General features: G+C 46.7%; 1 protein-coding gene across 2 annotated transcripts in view; it reads left to right on the forward strand.

The window, feature by feature from the left end:
- Positions 1 to 22339, forward strand: part of QPCT (glutaminyl-peptide cyclotransferase) — a 152361-nt gene that overhangs the window by 35119 nt on the left and 94903 nt on the right. Inside the window, exons 2-4 of one of the 2 annotated variants that reach the window (XM_088472501.1) lie at positions 5785 to 5931; positions 13606 to 13887; positions 20589 to 20765. In XM_088472501.1, the coding sequence (XP_088328627.1) occupies positions 5785 to 5931; positions 13606 to 13887; positions 20589 to 20765 (606 nt within the window). The remainder of the gene's footprint in view (positions 1 to 5784; positions 5932 to 13605; positions 13888 to 20588; positions 20766 to 22339) is intronic. The other variant, XM_088472502.1, reaches the window with a different exon arrangement.

Raw genomic sequence — 22339 nt, forward strand, 5'->3', positions numbered from 1 at the left:
GAGGTTTACATTTTTTTCTATCTACCAATATCTGGGTTAAACGTTTATTTTCTGCGCAGAGAAAAAAGTGTGTAACAGTGTGTGTATTGTTGATAGGGGTAATTTATTCCCTAAAGTTAAGGGTACCGTATGATCCTTAAGGGCTAGGTGCAAGGGTTAGCCTAGTCGCTCGGTAAGCAGCTTTACCGTTCTAAACACAGTAGCAGGTGTACATGTTGTCTTTGTTGTATAGAGGTGCATGGGAGTGGCCGACATATAAACTCTCATAGGTTTGGAAGTTACCTTACTAAAGCTTATCCGGGTCTGGAAGTTGCCTGTTTCAAAACTTATCTAGGTGTGGAAGTTGCCTTACAAAATCTTATCCAGGTGTGTGGACGCCGCCGACTTAAATCGTTCACAGGTAAGTGAAAGTATCTTGATTGTCTTTCACCAGTTTAAATTTTTATTGAAAAGCGTAGGAGTTGTCTCAAAATGGGAGCCACGCAAACGGTAGAAATGTTAAGCAATGATGTGCTGCTAATGGAGGCTCCAATTGGATCAGCCCGTCGTATTATGCATACTAAGTACGGTACTTATGCAATAAGGTATTGTGATATATGGTTTAATATGACGAGAAAGAGTGTTAGACCGTTTCCCAGACATGGTAGTTTTGATAAAAATGTGTTAGATAATGTCCAGGATCACATCAGTATGGTGAGATCCCGAGAGAAAAAGATTAAGTATTTTGAATGTTTAAAAATATGGCAGCATGAAGGGGATGCTTGGCTTAAAAATGTGCAAACGACGCAGACTAGCGTTGCGAACGCATTGCCAGAAAATACATCCACGACGCTGAGATGCAATATGGGCGAGCGCAAATTGGCGCGCACGTGCGGCAAAGTAGCGTCGTGGAGAGTATTGCCAGCAGTTTACGCTCACCTCCCCCACCTTATGTGGATGGAGGTGCAAGTACGGTTACCAAAAATACCAATAAAAATGTAACAAGCAACTTGTACCCTCTCTTAAGCAACCATAAAGAAAGTGTTTATGATATGGATGATGAGCCTATTGTAATGTCTGCCATTTCCCATGCTGTGCAAATGATAGATGCTGCATCACCACAATCACGGGTGGTGCCGCCATCTCCATCGGTAACAGCAAGGGAAGTGTTAACACACTCTGCACCCATAGAGGAAGTTGTTAATACCATACGTAGCAGCAGCAGATTAAACCCCCAGCCAGGTAATCAGGTCAGAGGTAGCAACGCTGCCGGTCTGCATCCCATTCGGACAATAACTGTTCCGAATGGAAATGCAGATGCAAACGGTGTAGTGCCCACGAGGGAAGTAATAATGCATTGTCCATGGACAAGAGCAGAACTGAACTCCATCATAAATTATTTCCCCAATCCCAAAAAGGAACTAGCCAAATGTCAAAGATTTTTGAGAAATTTGGGTAGTTCTCATGAGCCCACTAATAAAGATTGGCGTGTAGTGTTAAGGGCCTGCCTGCCACACAATACCGACGTGACAAAATTTATCACGGACTGTGTATTGGATGGCGACGTTCCCTTAACAGACCAAGTAAACCAAGGTAACATTTCCCGCATTGTGACTCAATTGGGTGTATATTTTCCAGTAGTAGTTAACTGGAACAAAATCTTCACAATTAAGCAAAAGGAGAGTGAATCTGCAGAAGACTATTGCGACCGGGCTCTGCAGGCTATCACCCAGTACACTGGGATAGAAGAGATTAAAGATAGCATTCACCACAGGGGAATGATAGTCACGGTACTCATGGACGGTCTGAAAGACGATTTAAAGATTCGGGTTCAGACCTCACAACCTGGCTGGAGGGGACTTACAATAGATAACCTCATAGAGTCTGCCATAGAACATGATAAAAACATCTCCAAAAAGAGAGAGACCCAGAGCGAAAAACTAATGGCTGTCAGTATACAAGCTCTGGAAGGAATGACAATAACATCACAGCCAACCGACACACCTGCACCCACACACACACCAGCACCTGAACAATTACACGTCCTCACCAATCCCACACCACAGCAAACACATCCTTATCCCACATATCATACACAACCACAGGTCCCATACTCATATCCCCCGCAATATCCTTACCCTCCCTATCCTTACCCATACCCACCACCTTTCCCTCTTGCTCAAATCCCATAACAATCTTTTCATCCACCCCGTTCAAAATTATGTTTTAACTGTCACCAAGTGGGACACATAAGTAAGTACTGCAAAGCGAAGAACACCACACAGGAACACGAGTTTCCCATGAGTTCATAGGTGACCCCAGTATCTTCTCCCAGGCCTTATATGACTGTTTATAATTTTTTCAACCTATCAATGGATCTGTTCTAATGTAAAATGTGGATGATTTATTGTTGTATTTTGGGTCATGTTTAAATGATATTAAACTGTTGTGCTTTATCTCCCACTCATAGGACACAAGGTTGCTAAGGATAAACGGCAGCCATGCCAGGCTGAGGTCGACTACTCGGAAAACTATCCAACCCAGCGGCACAGGCATTATTTAAAGCAGTAGCTATTAATAACAAGATTTAATTGCAAGAACCTGTATGCAGATACTATATCCCTAGAATTATTAAAAGTGATAGGGGGACTTATTTTACAGGTGACATTTTCAAGAACATGCGTAAGATGATGGGTAACAACACTAAGATTATCCCAGACTGTCTTTTCCTTTATTTGAGATACTGTCCAAACAGGCAGCCTCATGTGAAAAATTGATAATGAGGTTACTGTGCAGGGTCTCACGAAGATGAATGAGAATAACCGAAATTGGAAGTGTTATTAACTAACATGTCTAATGCAACCTGTCATGATGTCAAATCTGGAAGAATTTGTTATGATCCAAATTTTTTTTAGCTCAGGTTGTTTGACTGATCGGTGGAAAGGTCCGTATCTGACGATACAGCATCCTCAAAGGGTGGCCAGGGAAGATACGTGGATCCATTCCGCTCACTATAGGGAGGTTAACCAACCGGTGGAGATACAAGGCAGAGACAAGGCCGATAACGTGGACCTGTCGATTGCGAGCTTGTGCCGGAAGGATTAAAAAGGTTACGGTGAGATATCTGAGCTAAAGAAATGTGTAGATCAGTGCTTCAAGCAATGGAGTGGTCTGCTGTGGTCATCCTAGTTCTTTTTTTTTCCAGAGTTTTATTTTTTTGTCATGATGATCTGTTTGGGGATGCTCGGTGTCTGTGATGGGGGACCAATAAAAGAGGTGTGAGCGGATAGCGGAGCTGATGGAGTGGAGTCAGGAGGAGGAGTGCTATACCAATTCAGGGGAGTGCCAGTCCAATTTCAGTACAGTAAATTGTTGTGAAAATGTGAATAATAATAATAAGGAAGAACTGTATTTCAATCCTGAGTTATGACGTAGTGTATAACAATGTAGCCTGAGTTTGAGTCGTCGTGCATGGATATAACGTTTATGTTGTTTTTAGTCATCTTAGGTAATGCAGTCCCAACCCCTTCCAAGACTCTCCTTATAGGATAGGTGCATCCCCACATCTTTCCCATGATCCCTTAAGGATCCGCGGTGTGCGTATAAGGGCAGTTTTATGTCCCTCCCGGAGACGCATTATCTGAATGGTTCAAATGACCATACTGTGTCATACCATAATAACATTGAACGGTATATTCTCATGCATGGCTAAACAGATTCAAATTAGGTTGTGATAGCATGTTGTTTGCTATCAAAGGGTGGACTGTCAAAGCTGAATAATTGAGTGAGACAAGTTCAGTTTAAAATTTAATCGCAGCGACGCCATCTTGCGAATGGCCGCAAGACTCCATTTTGGAAATGAGATCACAAGACACCATTTTGTGTGGTCAGCATTAATTCAAGTTATAACCCATTAACTAAGAACAGATGGCAATGTTTTTGTTAACACCAAGGGCAATGGGAAAAACCAGCTTTCTAAGTAGAAGTAAATAAGGAGAGACAATGGGTATCTTTACATACAAATTGGGAATCCCGGGATGCAGATAAAGTATAGTTGTGGCAATTGTAATATAATATCTACACAATTGGATTTGCCTGAATACTAGACAAGATGTCTCCTAATCCCATAGTTTGAGGTGATAATACATTTGCACTTCACACAAGTGTCTGTGAGAACAAAAGAGGTTTTGTTTTCCTTTGAACACAGCAGGTGGGGGCCTGCTGACAGAGGGCATGTGGAATTACAACCCTCAGCCATCCACACTGCTGGATGTTCACTTCGTGTATGAGAGATTATGCACTTAAATCTCACCCATTAATAACTAGCGTCCTTATATTAAACCCCGAATACCCACACACTACATATTCGCACACAAGGTTCCATTAGCATCAAAATGTATGATTCAAGAAGGTTCAGTTAGTTTAAATGCTAAGAAATAAAGATATTTGTTAACTAAGGAATTATACAAGATAAACATGTCATTCTTGGAGTTGTTCTGACGCATACTCTTTCCACAGTTTTCCGGTGCTATCGGTGAGGAGATCGCATTATGTATTCTCGAGTTATGGACCGCAGAACCTACAAGCAACCAAAATGTATATTTTAGATTCAACTGTTAGGATGTTACAGGAGGCGTTACCAGAAAGACCCCGGCTGTTAGAGGCAGGGAAAGTCTATTTGAAACAACCTGTTAAATGTGTCGTTACATATGCTCCTCCTCTGGGAACCAATGAGATCAGCAGGAAGTTTCCCCTTTGTCCTGTTTCAGTCTGGGGGGGAATAAATACATGTGTCCGAACACTGGTTTGCCAGTTCATGCTGAATTTTGGGTGAACTGAGGATATCTAGTCAGAAGTCTATCTCTGGGTCCGGAGGCGCAGCGTATGTATAATCGTACTTGGTCTGTATTATTTCCTTTTACGCCTAAATTATGTATGTATAGATTGCGTGTAACTGACTGTACTTTTACCTGAATAATACTTGTGCGTTGGAACCACAAGATTCCACTCCTGTCTTTATTTGCGGTCATACTGCGTACGCAATTAGCGCTGTCTTAGAGGTTTTTAGGCAGGGTTTTGTCTTAGTGGTTTTTAGGCAGGGTTTTGTCTTAGAGGTTCTAGGCAGGTGAATCTTAGAGGTTTATAGGAAGGAATATATTAAAAGGTTTATTTACAAATTTAACAGGCTGTACTAAGAGGATCAATAATAAGATATATATGTTTTGTGCACATTTTTATTTAGCCAACAAATGCACATATGAAAAATGTTGGGGTATATTAATGTGTATTAAATGTGTCTATTTTAATTATTTGTATATTATATATGTGATTTTCAGTAAAATTAGATGTTCTTCAAAAGCTTTCCCTCCTTTATGTTTTTTTTTATTGTTCCATTTTAATGAGGGTCAGTTCCTCATATTTGATGACAGCAGTTGATTTGTAACGTTATTAATAGACATTGTAGCATTGGAAATCTTTTAGTGCCCAGATTGTGTATTTATTTGTAGCTAATGAGCCTATAGATTCACTACCTACAGTAAATTCATCTCTATCTGCAGGCTATACCTAAATGGTTATTCATCTTATAATATTGTCTACACTCTTCTGTCCAAGTGTCAAATTTCCCAGAACAGTATGCTCAAGAGTGAATATTTTGTCAAACTGAAATGCACAAATGCTGTCACAATAGATAGTTGCATCTGCTGAATATGGATATTAATACTATTTCTACTCAGCTATTATAAATGAAAAGTGATACTTAAAATATGGGCGGGGAAATTTTTATTTATTTATTTATTTATGCAGAGTTCACATCGCCCTCTTGTTTTGCGAACAGCTGATATCCGACGCGTTTTGTCACAGACAGATATCTCTCAGATGTGGAAGATGGATCTAAAACCTATTCTTATTGAAAGATTTTCTGGATCACCAGGGAATTACGCAGTGCGGCAAGTGAGTAATATTAAAGGTCATCAGTCAGCATGCTAAGAGAATTGCAGCTTTCCTATCAGATACTCTGTTAAAAGCACCATTGTAGCGTGAACCTTAGACTCAAAAAAAGAGCAAAGTCATGTGAGTTTTGTTATTTTGCAAACTGAGCATTGTTATGGCATATTTAAAGTTGTATTTTTCATACAGACTGTCCTCATACACCTATCCATTTTGTGCCATATGGTGCAAGACATTTGGTGCGATTCCCATGCTGTGCACTTTCCTCAATTTTGCTACTTTCTACTTCAGGGTCCATAGGGTATCCACAGGATACCTTGGGGTATAGGTGTGACGTCAGTCGCAGGGCACCAAAGAGTTAAGCTTTCAGCCTCCCAGGATGCACTAGGTCCCCCTCCTATACCCCGCCCCCGGGCCAAGGCACCTCAGTTTTAGTTTGGTGCCCGGCCGGAGTCGGGTGCACCTGTTGGAGTGGGGGCTAGAAGAGCCCCTGAAGCTTATTCTTCATGCAGCTGTGGCTGCACATCTGGATGAACAGCATGGACAGTCAGTCCTGACGTCCATGCTGTCTTCCCTACACCCCGCCGGTACCAGAACGCCGGTACTGATCCGGGGATGCTGGTGGGCGTCTGGGGTCACAGCTAGCGGTGACCCCAGATGCTCCGGACCATGGCCGGATTCAAGGGGGACAGAGGTAAGCAGCGGGGTCCCGCGGTGGGTCCCCGCTGATCACATGGTCCTAAGTCCCCAGGCAGGGGGCTCCCTGGGGACTGGCTGCAGCGTGGAGCCAGGCGACCAACCTGCGCTTCCACTACCCCCTGGGACAGCGGACCGCAGCAGAGCGGTAGCGCTGCGGCGTCCCAGGGGTTAAATGCATGCCAGGGGAGCGCGCCTTCCCTGTCTCACAGCCGGCGCCTCCCCCGCTGCACACAGCCCTCTCTGCATGCTGCCGACTGGTCCTGTGGCAGCGCTCCTCCCCCAGGCCAGCCTCCTCTCTGCTCCTCGGCGGCCATCTTCTCCAGAACGCATGGTGAACGCTGCTGGAAGCGCTGGACGGAAGCATCGTGGTCTGGGTCCCCCCGCATACCTCTCCTCCGCTGTGGTCAGGTCTGTGTATGCAGCGCTGTGTCCTACCAGGCCCTGTGTCTGTGTAGTTGAGTGATCAGCGCTGTTAGTGCAGGAATTGTTGTTTTTCTGCATTGTATGTGACTGTGCTAGCGCTGCTGCCTGTAATCTTTTCTTCTCTAAACTGTCAGCTTTATTACTGTCCCTGTTCTTTCTGCTAAAGCCCTTGCGGTGCGGTGCTGCAGGGTGGTCTCTCGCCTATTTAATACTTAATTGGTGAGAGAGGTCACATACGTGGTGCCATCATGTCTGAAAGTGATTTTCCCCTCCGGCTACAGTGTACCACGTGCAAAGTACCGTTAGCGGAGGGGGAGGGTAGCGCGGAGGGCCTTTGCCGGCAGTGTTTGTCCATGGCGCGGCCTATTACGGTTACAGCACCGGTACAGGAGCCGCCCTGGGCTTGTTTCGCTCAGGCGTTAACAGCTTTAGTGGGCCAGTTAGCTCCGCAGCCCGCGTTTACTCCGATGGGTTTGTCCCAGCAGTCTGTGGTGTCGTCACCCATGCAGGGGTTCCCACGACAATTGGTGGTACCCCACAGTCTCCCTATTTCCCCGCTCCCGGGTTCTCAGGAGCCAGCGTGGGTTAACTCCCTGACAAGTTCTGTACAGCACTTGTCGGATGTGTTGCAAGGGGAGTCTGTGATGCGGTCTCATAAAAGGCCGGTGGCGTCTCTGTCCGCTCCTTATGAGGATGACGAAGGGACGTCTGATGATGGGGAGATTCTAGATCCTTACGATCAGGAACCTCTCCATACTAAGGACGCTGATGCTAAGTCCAAAGTATATATTCCTGGACTTATTCGGGCGGTCCGCACAGCCTTGGTGATTGAGGACGAAGTTCCCCCAGCGGCTAAATCTAAGTATGCCTTTTTCAAAGATGTGAAGGGCGATGCCACAGTCTTTCCTCTTTCGGGTCAGTTGGTGGACCATTTAGAGGAGGCGTGGAAACAACCTGGCAAAAGATACCAGCCGCAGAGACGCCTGGCGGTGGCTTATCCGTTCGCGGATAATTATTTTGCTAAGTGGGAATCCCCTCCACAGGTGGATTCTCACGTGACCCGTCTTGTCCGTAGTGCCACATTGCCGATGCCATCCATGTCCTCCCTTAAGGATGCTACGGACCGCAAGGTAGAAATCTGCCTGAAGTCCGCTTATTCCCTTGCAGGGGGGGCAGCACGGCCGGCTATGGCCATTTGCTGGGTTGCCAGAGCGATGGAGCGCTGGGCGGATTCATTAGAGGCTTCTTTTGAATCCGACTGTCCGGCCGATCAGGCGGAGTTGATTGGCAATCTCCGTGATTCGGCCACCTACATCAACGAGGCGGCTCTAGACATTAGTACTCTGGTGTCTAGAATTTCTTCAGCAGCGGTAGCTGCTCGTCGCACCTTGTGGCTGCGATCCTGGAAGGCGGACGCAGATTCCAAGAAAGGTCTGGAAGCGTTGCCGTTTACCGGAGAAGTTCTCTTCGGTCCGGATCTGGATAAGATTGTGGCCACGCTGGCGGCAGCCAAATCTGCCTGTCTCCCGTCGGCCGCTGCTCCTTCTGGTTCGGGACCATCGTCCTTTCGGTCATCTAGGGCCCAGGGCAGGCCCAAACCACAGTCGTTTCCTCGACAGGCTGGCCCTAAGAAATCGGTCAAGCCCCGGAAGCAGGCATGGAGTACCAGACGTCCGGCCCCCAAGCCAGATGACAAGCCTGCGGCCTGACGGTCCGGGCCTCCCTTTGGGGGATCCCAGGGTGGGAGGCCGCCTGCTACAGTTCGCCCAGTGTTGGTCGACCACTACGACAGACACTTGGGTTCTGGAGGTGGTTTCCCACGGATACGCCCTCTCCTTCCGGCACAGACCCCCGGCTCGCTTCTTCACCACGGGTCTCCCATCAGACCGGAACAAGGCTACGGAGCTGCGGAAGGTATTGCACACTATGCTCCAGGCTGGAGTTATAGTGGCGGTTCCATTCTCCCAGAGGGGCCAGGGTTTCTATTCAAATCTATTTTTGGTACAGAAACCCAATGGGTCATATCGTCCGATACTCAACCTCAAAGCACTCAACAAGTCTTTGCGGGTCCCGAAGTTTCGGATGGAGACCCTACGGTCCATCATTCTGGCGCTGGAACCTGGGGACTACTTGGTGTCATTGGACATACAGGACGCTTACCTGCATGTCCCTATTCTTTGGCGCCATCAACAGTTCCTCAGGTTTGCAATCAGCAGCGACCACTTCCAGTTTCGGGCGTTACCTTTTGGCCTGGCAACAGCACCACGTGTTTTCACCAAGGTGATGGCGGTCATGGCGGCTTCTCTACGGCTGCAGGGAGTCCGCATGTTGCCGTATTTGGACGACCTGTTATTGGTGGCAGGATCTCCAGAGCTCCTGTTACGCCACTTGGACCTGACCATTGCACTGCTGCAACGGCACGGCTGGCTAATCAACTGGCAGAAGTCCACTCTAATCCCGTCTCGGAGGATTCTGCATCTTGGAGCCTTATTGGACTCGGGACAGCAAAGGATCTTCGTGACGGAGGACAAGATCTCTGCTTTACAGTCAAGGGTGCGCAGTTGTCTGCACAGCCGCCGGGTGTCCTTACACTCGGCGATGAGGTTACTGGGCTCCATGGTGTCGGTGTTCGACATGGTGGAATACGCCCAGTTTCACTCCAGACCTCTGCAGCACCTGATCCTGTCCAAGTGGAACGGGCTGACTCAGTCTCTGAAGTCCCAGACGATTGTGCTCACCCAGGAGGTTCGCCTGTCCCTTACGTGGTGGTTACAGACGACCCACCTCAACAAGGGACGTCCGTTCTGGGTTCCAAATTGGGTCCTGTTGACAACGGACGCCAGTCTTCGGGGCTGGGGAGCAGTTTCGGGTCCACACTTGTTCCAGGGCAGGTGGACGCCGACAGAAGCGGAGCTTCCAATAAATATCTTGGAACTCCGTGCGGTCTTCAATGCTCTCCAGCAGGCACAGCGGTTTCTCCAGGGTCGCCCGGTGCAGGTCCAGTCGGACAACGCTACCACCGTGGCCTACATAAACAGGCAAGGAGGAACTCGCAGTCGGGCGGCTCTCGTAGAGGTCTCTCGGATCCTGGTTTGGGCGGAGCGCAATCTTCCGGCCATATCAGCGGTCTTCATCCCGGGAGTGCTCAATTGGGAGGCGGACTTTCTAAGTCGCCAGGACGTTCATCCGGGGGAATGGTCCCTGCACCCGGACGTTTTTCAACTACTGGTGGACAGGTGGGGTCTTCCAGAAATCGACCTCATGGCGTCCCGGCACAACAACAAGTTGCCGGTGTACGGGTCTCGCACAAGAGACAAAGGGGCGTCTCTGGTGGATGCTCTGTCCGTCCGGTGGACGTTCCGGTTCGCATACCTGTTCCCTCCGGTCTCCCTTCTTCCACGGGTAATCCGGAAATTCAAACAGGAAGGAGGGACGCTCCTGTTGATAGCTCCCGCGTGGCCCAGACGGCACTGGTTCTCAGACCTTCAGGGTCTGTCCGTGGACATTCCTCTGCGGTTGCCGCTACGACCGGACCTTCTGTCTCAGGGTCCTTGCCTTCACCCGGACCTGACTCGGCTGTCTTTGACGGCGTGGCTGTTGAGACGGCCATGCTGAGGTCCCGGGGGTTTTCCAGCTCTGTGGTGCGTACCATGTTACGAGCTCGGAAACCGTCTTCCGCGAGGATATACCATCGCGTGTGGCATACGTTCTTCCAGTGGTGTCGACCGAGAGGTTATGCACCGCGGGAGTTTCGTCTGTCTCGGATTCTCGCCTTCCTGCAAGCGGGACTAGATCATGGGCTTCGCCTTGCTTCTTTGAAGGTACAGGTTTCGGCCCTATCTGTCTGGTTTCACCGTAGGATTGCTACAATCCCGGATGTGCGCACCTTTATGCAGGGTGTTCTCCGCATTCAGCCGCCCTTTGTTCCACCTGTGGCGCCTTGGGATTTGGCTGTGGTCCTGAGGGCTCTCCAAGGACCGCCGTTTGAACCACTGGGCTCAGTGGATCTTAAATGGCTAACAGCTAAGACTGTTTTCCTTCTGGCTATTGCTTCGGCCAGACGTGTTTCTGAGTTAGGGGCTCTTTCTTGTAGACCCCCTTTCTTGGTTTTTTATGGGAACAGGGCAGTGCTCCGCACTCGGCCCGAGTTTCTTCCCAAAGTTATTTCCCAGTTTCATATTAACGAGGAAATAGTTGTTCCGGCCTTTAACTCACCGGGTCTTTCCGTGGGTGAGGCCTCATTGGATGTTGTGCGGGCCTTAAGGACTTATGTTGACCGCACTTCTTCGTTTAGGAAGTCGGACGCTTTGTTTGTCCTCTTTGGCTTCCGTAAAAAGGGTTGGCCTGCTTCAAAGCAAACTTTGGCAGCCTGGATCCGTATGGCTATTTCTGAAGCTTATCTTCATGAAGGCCTACCGGTCCCTCCTTCTCTGAAGGCTCATTCCACTAGGTCTGTGGGTCCTTCGTGGGCAGCTCGACGTGGTGCCTCGGCAGTTCAGATCTGCAAGGCTGCTACGTGGTCTTCTGTCCATACCTTCGTGAGGTATTACAGGTTTGACACCTTCGCCTCTCAGGATGCTTCCTTCGGGCGGCGGATTCTCCTTTCTGCACAGGAGCGTCCCCACCCTTAAAGGATACTGCTTTGGGACATCCCCAAGGTATCCTGTGGATACCCTATGGACCCTGAAGTAGAAAATATGAGATATGGTAAGAACTTACCCTTGTTATCTCTATTTCTACGAAGTCCATAGGGTTCCACAGGACTCCCGCCCTGTCGCACCTGTGCTGCAGATGGGCTTTGCTCTGGTCACCGGTTTTCCGTCTCCCTCTGGTGAGAATGTGATTCTTGTATGTGTCCAGATCTTTGTTCTCTCTCTTCCTTCTCCTCCTCCGGCCTATGGCTTGGTAACTAACTGAGGTGCCTTGGCCCGGGGGCGGGGTATAGGAGGGGGACCTAGTGCATCCTGGGAGGCTGAAAGCTTAACTCTTTGGTGCCCTGCGACTGACGTCACACCTATACCCCAAGGTATCCTGTGGAACCCTATGGACTTCGTAGAAATAGAGATAACAAGGGTAAGTTCTTACCATATCTCATATTTTTTCCTCAGCTTTGCATCTTACTTTGCTTATAGCGTACAAAGGGGGGAATTCAATTACCCGCAATAAATTACCGCGGGTACTAACGGGAGGTAGCCTCGGGCTTTAATGCCCAGGGCTATTCAATTAGCCTCCCACATTCTCCCGATAGCTTTGTGAACATGGGTTATTGGGCGTTAACGCACATGATCTGAGATAAGTACACTACATTGTGTATTTTTTCCTCAGTTTTGTTACTTTTTCCTCAATTTTGCTACTTTTTTCTTCACTGTACTAGTTTTTTCTCACTTTTGCATCTTGGTTCGTTTAGAGTGTACTAGGTAAGTAGGATTAGTATTTTCATGCGACCAAGGGTCGTATTCAATTTGAGGCGAAAAGTCAGTTTCCGCGTATTTTTGGCGGAAACTTTTCGTCGATGATGTCATTTTCGCCTGTTTGGCTTTCACCCCGTATTTGATTTGAAAGACTTTCCGCCTAGGCGAAAAGTCAATGCAATGTAATAGGCGGAAAAGTTTCGCATAGGCGAAAAAAAGTGCAGAATTTGGGTTTTGGGGTGCAACGTTGCGGGAACCCCCCTGCAGCCTTCAGACAGTCCCCCAAAGGTAAATAATGTCAAAAATATTTAAAAAAACACATAAGGACACCACAAAAAATTACTTTGAAAAAGGGGGTGAAAAAAAAAGTTGGGGTACAAACTTAAAAACTAGCGAACTTGACTCTGGGGGGTCCCCAAGTATGCCCCTGATGTTTTTTTGATTGCAGGTGCTTGCGGCAGGTGGATTTGTCATGATTTTTTCAACTTCACTTTAGCAACTTTTAAATATGCTGACCCCCATTTTCAAGTACCCAAAATTTGCTGGGATAACTTATTTTCTGGAAAAAAAACTCCAAAATACTATTCTGCATCACGTATAGAAAAACGTTATTTAGCAGCTATTGAGCCCATTTAAAAACACCAAATACCTTCAGCAAGCCAAATCGGGGGGTACCATAGGGAACCCCCATGTCAGAGCATCTTTTGGGGGGTGTCAGGCTGATTTCCCCAAAACTGACAGTACTTTCCGCCTGTTCAAGTTTTGCCGGGTCCCGTTTTCGCGTACTTCCATATTGAATACTGGGTAAAGCAGGGACGGCCGCAATACTTTTCCACCTTCAAAACACGCGATGTAGGCGGAAAGTCCGGGCCGGGAAAAAGTATTGCGGCTTGGCTCAAATTAAATATGGCTCCAAGTCTCAATGTCACAAAGACAGTGGTGCAATAAACAGGACTGTGGTGCAATTTTAGGATAAATGTATGTGGACACTGGTATGTCTATTTAATGTTTGTTTACAGTTTTAAAAGCATGATTGTGAAGTAGTTATATGCACTACTGTTCAATTTAATTTTAATTTATTAGTGTGTCTCTTTAATCAGCTTGTTAAGCCTCTGTAATGCTATATTGTTATTTTAATCAACAGCACATTAAACAGCGTTTGCAAAGACTTCTGGCTGGGTGGCACATAGAAGAAGATACATTTGAAAGCCAAACTCCTTTGGGATATGTGTCATTTTCCAATATTATCGGGACCCTGAATCCTTCTGCTAAGCGGCATTTGGTCCTTGCTTGCCATTACGATTCAAAATACTTCAGTCCTCAATGGGATGGAAGAGTATTTGTTGGAGCTACAGATTCAGCTGTACCATGTGCAATGCTGTTAGAGCTAGCTCGTGCCCTAGATTATCGTCTTCAACAATTAAAGGTTTGTGCTTCATTGACATTTATGTGCAAATGTGTAAAGCTAAACATGGCTACAACATTCCTGAGAAATTCCTTCTGTTATTTTTATCTAAGATGAATCGTGTTCATTATGTAACATGTTTTGATTTGTTTTTGGAGCACAAAACAACAACATTCACTTGAAGAAATTGAATTTGTAGTATGGAAATATTGGCCATTAGAAAGCTAACTAACCACTATTTTGTTGCATTATATGCTTCTCTGTTAGAGCATTACACATGCAAGGAAATGTTTGGACAAGAACAGGCAAACTTCATAACATAACGGTAGAGCTTATTTCCCCTTCGCACTAGGGACCTGGAAGTGACGTGAGTGAGGGGGCGGAAGTGCGGTTCTATGCCCATAAAGGCCAGCTAAAGAAGAAAGTTTTCCCCTTGCGGGCTCGCCACAAGGTTACATTCCCCCTCTATGCCCACATGGATGGTAGGGAATGACGTTGGACAGTAGCTGATGATGTCAGGATCCTCTCCGCCAAGGGAATCTAGACACCTCCATAACATAACATGGAGGATTAACCAACAAGTTTCTACAATAAAGTACACTGTCACAATATATGAAACAGTGCCATCTATTGTCTCTCCATGTAACTTCCTAAGAAATATTATATAATAGGAGGTATAGTGAAGATTATGTGGGCCAAGGTTAACTAGGTACCAAATTGTAGGGCCCACTTCCTTTGATAGCAGTGGCAGGCTGACCAGAGGACAGGAGGAAAACTTCTACAGGGCCACTCCCATTACAGTCTTTTTAGACCACTGATGGAGCAGGACAGCTGTAAAGGAGAGGGAGGGTGAATTCCAAGCAGAGGGCGGTGATACACATGATACTACAGGCATCATGGGATATCAGAGGGGGTGGAGCTGCTGCAGACCCAGGACCAGAATGATAACTACATGACTTGTAAGGTGAGAGGGAGTAGAGACTAAAGTGGCAACACTAGTGTTCTGAGTGATGCTGCATGTGTATTTGTTACAAACCACCGTACTGCAGCTCTAGCTTACTGGGTTTGGTTGGTTGCTGGACCCTCTTCCTCTCACCGTGGTGTCTGCTGTTCTGCGGCTATCTTCTGCTGTTATCTGCCAGTGGCTTTTTCAGCATCTTACATGATGGAACTGATACATGGGTGCTGTTATCTTATATTTCTCCTCAATTGCCATTCCTGTCCCAGAACCTGTGGTAATCTGAGTCCTTTCAGCCAGTCCTCTTGAGGTGGGTTTTTAAACAGCTTCTGTACACTTCCTCATTGCCTGGACTTCATCTAACCTACAATACTTGGTCAGCAGAAGTTCGGCTCTTGGTTCCTAGTATCATTGTGTTTCAGTGTTCCTGCAGCTCTTAGAATCCTTGTATGTCCCTGTGACTTGGCTGCAGCCTTTCCAGTACATTGTCTGACACTGCTCCTGCAGTCCTGCAGCTACAGTGGTGCTTGAAGTTTGTGAACCCTTCAGAATGTTATATACTTCTGCTGAAATTTGGCAACTACCTCAGATTTTCACACGTCCTAAAAGTAGATAAAGAGAACCAAATCAAACAAACGAGACAAAAAAAATAGACATGCTATTTTTTTTTTTTTGCGGAACATGATCCAATATCACATATCTGTGAGTGTGAAAAGTATGTGTACCTTTAGGCTTAGCAGATATTGTGAAGGTGAAATTAGAGTCAGGTATTTTCAATCTATGGGATGACAATCAGGTGTGAGGGGACAACCCGTCTTTTTGAAAGAACAGGGATCTATCAAAGGCTTATGTTCACAACACATGTTTGTGGAAAAGTATGCCATGAGCAATGGAGATTTCTGAGGACCTCAGAAGAAGAGTTGTTGTGCTCTTCAGGCTGGAAAAGGTTACCAAACCATATGAAAATAGTTTGGACTCCACCAATCAACAGTCAGACAGATTGTGTACAAAAAGAGGAAGTTCCAGACCATCATTACCCTCCCCAGGAGTGGTCGTCCAACAAAGATCACACCAAAGTGTTTTATAAACTGCAAGGTCACAAAGAAACCCAAAGTAACCTCTAAGCAACTGATGGCCTTTCTCATATTAGCTAATGTTAATGTTAATGAGTCCACCATCAGGAGGAAACTGATCAACAATGGCGTGCATGGCAGGATTGCAAGGAGAAAGCCACTGCTCTCCAAAAAGAACATTGCTGTCCATCCGCAGTTTGCTAAAGATCACCTGGACAAGCCAGAAGACAATTGGAACAATATTTTGTGGACAGATGAGTTCAAAATACAGTTTTTTTGTTTAAATGAGTAGCATTGTTTGGAGAAAGGAGAACATTGCATTCCAGTATAAATACCTCATACCATCTGTGAAACCTCGTGGTGGTGGTATCATGGTTTGGGCCTGTTTGGTGCATCAGGCCCAGGATGACTTGCCATCATTGATGGGACAATGAATTCTGAATTATACTAGAATATTCTAAAGAAAAATGTCAGGACATCCGTCCATGACATGCATCTCAAGAGAATGTGGATCATGCAACAAGACAACGACCCAAAGCACACACGTCATTCGACCAAAGAAAGGTTAAAGAAGAATAAATTTTAAGTTTTGGAATGGCCAAGTCTAAGTCCTGACTTTAATCTAATCGAAATGTTGTGGAAGGACCTGAAGCGAGCAGTTCATGGGAGGAAACCCACCAAAATAACAAAGTTAAAGCTGTTTCGTACAGAGTAATGGGGCAAAATTCCTCCAAGCCGATGCTCAGGACTAATCAACAATTACCGGAAACGTTTAGAAGCAGTTATTGCTGTACAAGGGGGTCATACCAGATACTGAAAGCAAAAGTTCACATACTTGTGTCACTCACAGATATGTGATAATGAATAATTTTCCTTAAAAAAAATTAGCATGTCTAATTTTTTTGTCTCATAAGTTCTTACAGGGAAGGAAATCCTTGACCCTTTGAAATCATTTTGTGAAAAGCTCTATTGTCAGGAATAGAAACAAAGATATTGGGATATGTTGTTCCTCTCTCGGATCTCTAGGCAACAAATGGAATTACTCACATCTTCTATTGCAATTGGTATGACATACAGCCGGACGTGAGCCCGGCGGATGTAATACCGACGCCAGAAGACAGAAGAGTGAAGATCCCGACAAGGTAAGTAACTCTACAATCCCTAACCTTCCCCTAACCCTCCCTTAGGGGTGCCTAACCCTAACCACCCTCCCTAGTGCCTAACCCTAACCTCCCCCCAGGGGTGCTTAAACCTAACCCCCCTCCCCACACCCTAAACCTAACCCTTCCCTGGGGGGTGCCTAATACTAACCTCCTCCCGGTGGTGCCTAACTCTAACCCCCACTTCCCCTAGCCTAACCCTCCCGGGGGGAGCCCGTAAACCTAACCCTCTCCACCCGCGGCTGTCTGTTCCCGACGCCCGGCTTACCTTTGTTCAGTATGCGGCGGGTGGATAATGATAGGTGTCGGGATTTTGGCGCCTATCACTAGTCCCATTCCAGGATTTGACAGTCGGGAAGCTGGCGGTCGGCAATTCGGCCGCCGGCTTCCTGACCGCATACCCTTCTATTATGCTTGACCAAGTGACCAAAGCCATTAAAACCTTGGCTCCGGCTAAAGCCCCAGGATTACTTGACTATAATGGGAAATGTTAAAGGAAATGTTAAAGGATCTTATCACCTTGAATTAGAAGTTTTATGGGCAGTTCTATTATTTCTAAAAATACAGTCTTGTCTTTAATTTGGCGGTTTTCAAAGTTCTCCCAGAACCAGACCTTGAACGTGTTTGTACAGGTAAATATCTCTCCTTAATGTAGACTACAAGTCACTCCTAAAATTATGGCTGAGAGGGGTAAAGGTGATTCTCCTGTGGTCATTGCTCATATTGAAACCGGTTTTGTATGAGGCAGACAATAGGTTACTAATATTAGACACGCACCCGCTATTATACAAACTCTCATTATGTCTGAGATTTCAGATCTGAAAATCATTTTATCATTAGACGCTGAGAAATAATTTGGTTTGGTAACCTGGGACAATTTATTTGAGTCATTGTTGAGGTTCAGAATTCTGGAGGAGTTTGATAGCCCCATAAATTCTTTATTTGTAGCTCGCATAACACAGGTTGTGGATAATGATTACCTTTTAACACCACGACACCAGGCAGCAATGCCCTCTCTCATCTCTGCCCTTTATCTAGCCCTTGAACCATTGGCTATTGCTCTTCTTCAAATAGACCTTTTTCTAAGGAATTCTAGTGGTCTCTGTCAAATCTAAATTGGCATCATTGGTAGCAAATCTTGAACTATCAATCCCCACAATTATTAATTAAAAAAAATTTGGCTGGTAACCAGATACATTTTGATAACTCCTAAGCCATATCAGTAACCGGTTGTGTCTGTATTTTTGAGCTCTCACACCTTATCCATTATGTTTGTCATTTTTTAAAATATCTTGGGACTAAGGGCCTGATTCAGACACACTCGCGAGCGCACAGCGCTCGCAAGCGGGTCAATGGCCGGGCATGCGTGTGCACTGTGCGTGCGCGAGCCCCACGCACTGCGTGTGCACGAGCCCCTTAGCTCAACCCGTTTTGTAGGCGTGCAGGGGGGGGTGGCTAGACAAACGGAGGCGTTCCTGAAGGAATGCCTGCTGTTTGTGGGCGGCCCTACTGACATCACCAGTGATGTCAGTAGTGAACTTCCTGCTCTATATAATCGCGACCATCGCCAGGCCGCCCACTAAAGCTGTGAGTGGTCACCCACAGCTTAGCGAGCGGCCTGGAGGATACTTGCCTACCCTCCCGGTTTTCGCTGGAGGCTCCCGATTTTTCGGGTAACCCCCCGCACCCCCAGAAGGGTAGGCATTTCTCCCGCATTCTGCCCACTTCCTAGTGAAGTGGGCAGAATGAGGAGAATACCCGCTGCGATCGCGGGTCTCCGTGTAGGGGGCGTGGCTTAAAACGTGATTCTACATGAATCACGTATTTGGCCCCGCCCCTATACAAATTCTAGCCAATCGTGGCAATTTTACCGCGAGGGGGCGGGGCTTAATGACGCGAATCGTCAGGCCCCGCCCCCCATTGCCTCCCTCCTACTTCTCTTACCCGGGCTTCTCCCGGGAAGAGATCTTTAAAGGTAGGCAACTCTGGCCTGGAGGCTGGTGATTAAAAAAAAACATCCCGCCCTGATTCAGAGGGCCTCTGAATCAGGGCGTAATATCACTCCCACAATACATGGCTTGTATAGGAGTAACCTTACCCCAATAATTTAGAAGATAACTAAATTGATGGACACTTGGATATTTCTGTCCCTGAACTTGCTTGGGAGAGTTGCACTTTTGAAAAGTATTACTTTTCCTAAGATATTATATGCTATCCAGCTGTTACCCATTGCCTAACTGTGGGCCTGATTCAGACCCTGTCGCAAGCGCTGAGCACTCGCAACTGAGTCGATGTTTGCCCACTGGATATGCGCACGACGGAGCCGGCTCCGTCGTGCGCATGCGCGAGACCCGGCTAGCAATGGGTGCTCTGTCGCTCCGGGTCTCGCGCCAAAGGGGGCGAGCTATCGATGGTGATTGACAGCTCGCCCCGTTTGGTAGGTGGGCAGGGGGGGTGGCTTCACAAACAGAGGCGTTCCCATGCAAATGCCTGCCGTTTGTGGGCAGCCCCACTGACATCACCAGTGGGAGAGCTTCCGGCTCTATTAGAGCCAGAAGCTCTCTGGGGCTTGTGGCCACGAGACCCTACCACAAGGGTCTCGTCGCAAGCCCGATGGTCGCGATGGTCTTGACCATCGTGACCATCAACCTGGCCGCTCGCAATAGCTGTGGGTGGTCACCCATAGCTATGCGAGTGGCCAGGAGGCCGAACAAAAATAAAACGCCCTGATTCGGAGTGAGCGCTCGTTCAAAGTGTCCGTCTCTGAATCAGGCCTTAAGTTGGATATTCAGCGGTGTGTGACTTTGTTTACCAGGCTCCTCTGGCATCATATAAACACAAAAATGTCTTTTTTCTCCATATTTCACAGCAGCTCTTTTACACTTCCTGATGAAATTATGACTATAATGTTTTATTCAGGGATATATACTGATCCTGGTTAGACATATTAACATCTGCTACTTACTGTCTCTAACATTTGATCTCTATGTTGTAAACAATAAAGGACGCGTCCTCACTTGTCTGCAGTCGCTATCGGCGTGTCTGGTACCGGCTCTGCTAGAGCTGGGCATCTTTTTTTCATTTTTTTTTTGCTGAATATGCATCTAAGTCGCAATGTGATGTGACTAGGGGGCACCAGATATACAAGTGTCACATATCAAATGAATAAGCATGGTCTCTTGGTGCGTGCTAGTTGCATCACATTGCGTCTTAGACTCATTTCCGGAAAAAAAAAAAAGCCCAACGCTAGCAGAGTTGCACAGGACCTGGCGGCTCACCCAGGCATATCTGGCTGCATGGCATGTTGACGCTAGATGAGCAAAGACACATCTGTACTTTGCACATTACTGTATTCATAAGGAATCTCTGAGGTTCCTGAGAATAACCTATAGAAATATACCGACCATCTGTCGCTTAAAGATCTTCTTGAGATAATCTTTATGAATAGTACAATCGTAAATATTAATACAGTACAAGGCAACACATTTCTCTTTACCCACATAAGCCCTAATAATACTTATTTTCCAACAGAGAAGCTCAGGATCAAAACTAGATCTTTCTCTTCGATTGATATTCTTTGATGGTGAGGAAGCATTTCGTCAGTGGTCACCTTATGATTCTCTCTATGGCTCTCAACATTTAGCACAGAAGATGGAAAGTACTCCTCACCCACCCGATGCTGATAGCACAAATCAGCTTCATGGCATTGTAAGTATTATACGTTATATATTAATTTCCACAGTGTGTATATGAAATGTTCTTGCTCCTATACAGTGGTACAATTCATTAAACTGTCTTCTAATGCCTAGTGATCTTATCACATGCTTAACACTGCAGGCATGTGTGTTTCATAAAGGGTAATATTAAAATTTCATCCAGCACCATCTCTGCCTTCAGATGGCATTTTGGGAGAATCATATCATGCATGTGTCACACATCGGGGTCCTAGTCCTTGTCTAGCAATGCCACTTTACTGCTATCTGTGTCCCTGCTCGGCGCTTGTGACATCCCTGAGACCTGTGGTAACTCATCTGTAACGTGCAGCTCCTGCTGTTTTGCATCATGGGCCCCACCATCTTGGACTGTGTCACATGATCCGCTCTAACAAAACAGTCTCCAGCAACTCCAGTCACATGGCTTATTCAGCCTATCAGTTCTTAGGGCGCCCTATTTAACCGGGAACTGCTGACTGTTCATTGCCAGAACAACTTCTGTCTCTAGAGTTCAGTTCCCTAGCTCCTGGTTCCATTTGCATCCTGCATTTGTTCCAGTTATCAGTCTCCAGCATTGCTTACAACATCTCACTCTGAGGATCTGTATCAGGCTTGCCTATCCTCCCGATTTGGTTGGGAGCCTCCCGAATATCGGGTGCCTCTCCTGACCCCCCAGAAAGGTAGGCAAGCCTCCCGGCTGCTGCCTGCCCTCCCGACTACCTACTAGAAACCCCCGCAGTGGGGGGCCCGATGACACAATTTGTGCTGAATCGCGTTATCGTGGCTCCGCCCCTTGATTCACAATGCGGGAGGGGGCGGGGCCATGATGACGTGAACGTGCGGCCCCGTCCCCAAAACAGACCTATTGCCTGGCCACGCCCCCCCGCTGTGTGCAGACATTCAGCTCCCTCCCGGAAGGAGGGAGCTGAATGTCGGCAAGTATGATCTGTATCAGTGCTAATCAGAAGACCTGTTCCAGTACTGCTTCCCAGCATTCTGTTCAGTGCTATCCAGAAAACCTGTTCCAGTGTTGCTTCACAAGCATTCTGCCTCAGTGTGTTCCAGCACACCTCATCCAGTTGTGCCACCAGCACACGACTCCAGTGTATCTTCAAAGTCTGTTCCAGATTTCCCACACTCTATTGCCATCTCAGGTTAGCCAGGTATCTGGAACTGTCCTGTATCCTACTGCATAACTGTCTCTGCCTATAGTCCTTGTCTGCATGAGGAGACATGTAATCAGGCCATCTTGCTTCATTTACTCTCCAGTGCCTATAGCCAGCAACAGGGGTCCCAAAAAGAATCAACAAACCCCAGTGACATGACAAAATGTTAGATAAATATCAGAATATCAGAATATGCAGAGCATGTGTATTGTGCTTATGAATTAAATTACCATGTACTCACTTGCTTAAAAAGAAAAAAAGCCTCTTGAGCAGAGGAGTACAAGTGATTGACAGGACTGGCTTTTACTATAGCCAGGGTTAATCATGCTTATGGTTTGTCTTTTTATAAAGGAAACCAGCGCAGAGTGGTAGGGTGGGTTGTGGAATATGAGAGGGGGCATGC

This window comes from Taudactylus pleione, unplaced genomic scaffold (assembly GCF_031769625.1).
Source record: "Taudactylus pleione unplaced genomic scaffold, aTauple2 ptg000125l, whole genome shotgun sequence".
Lineage (NCBI taxonomy): Eukaryota > Metazoa > Chordata > Amphibia > Anura > Myobatrachidae > Taudactylus > Taudactylus pleione.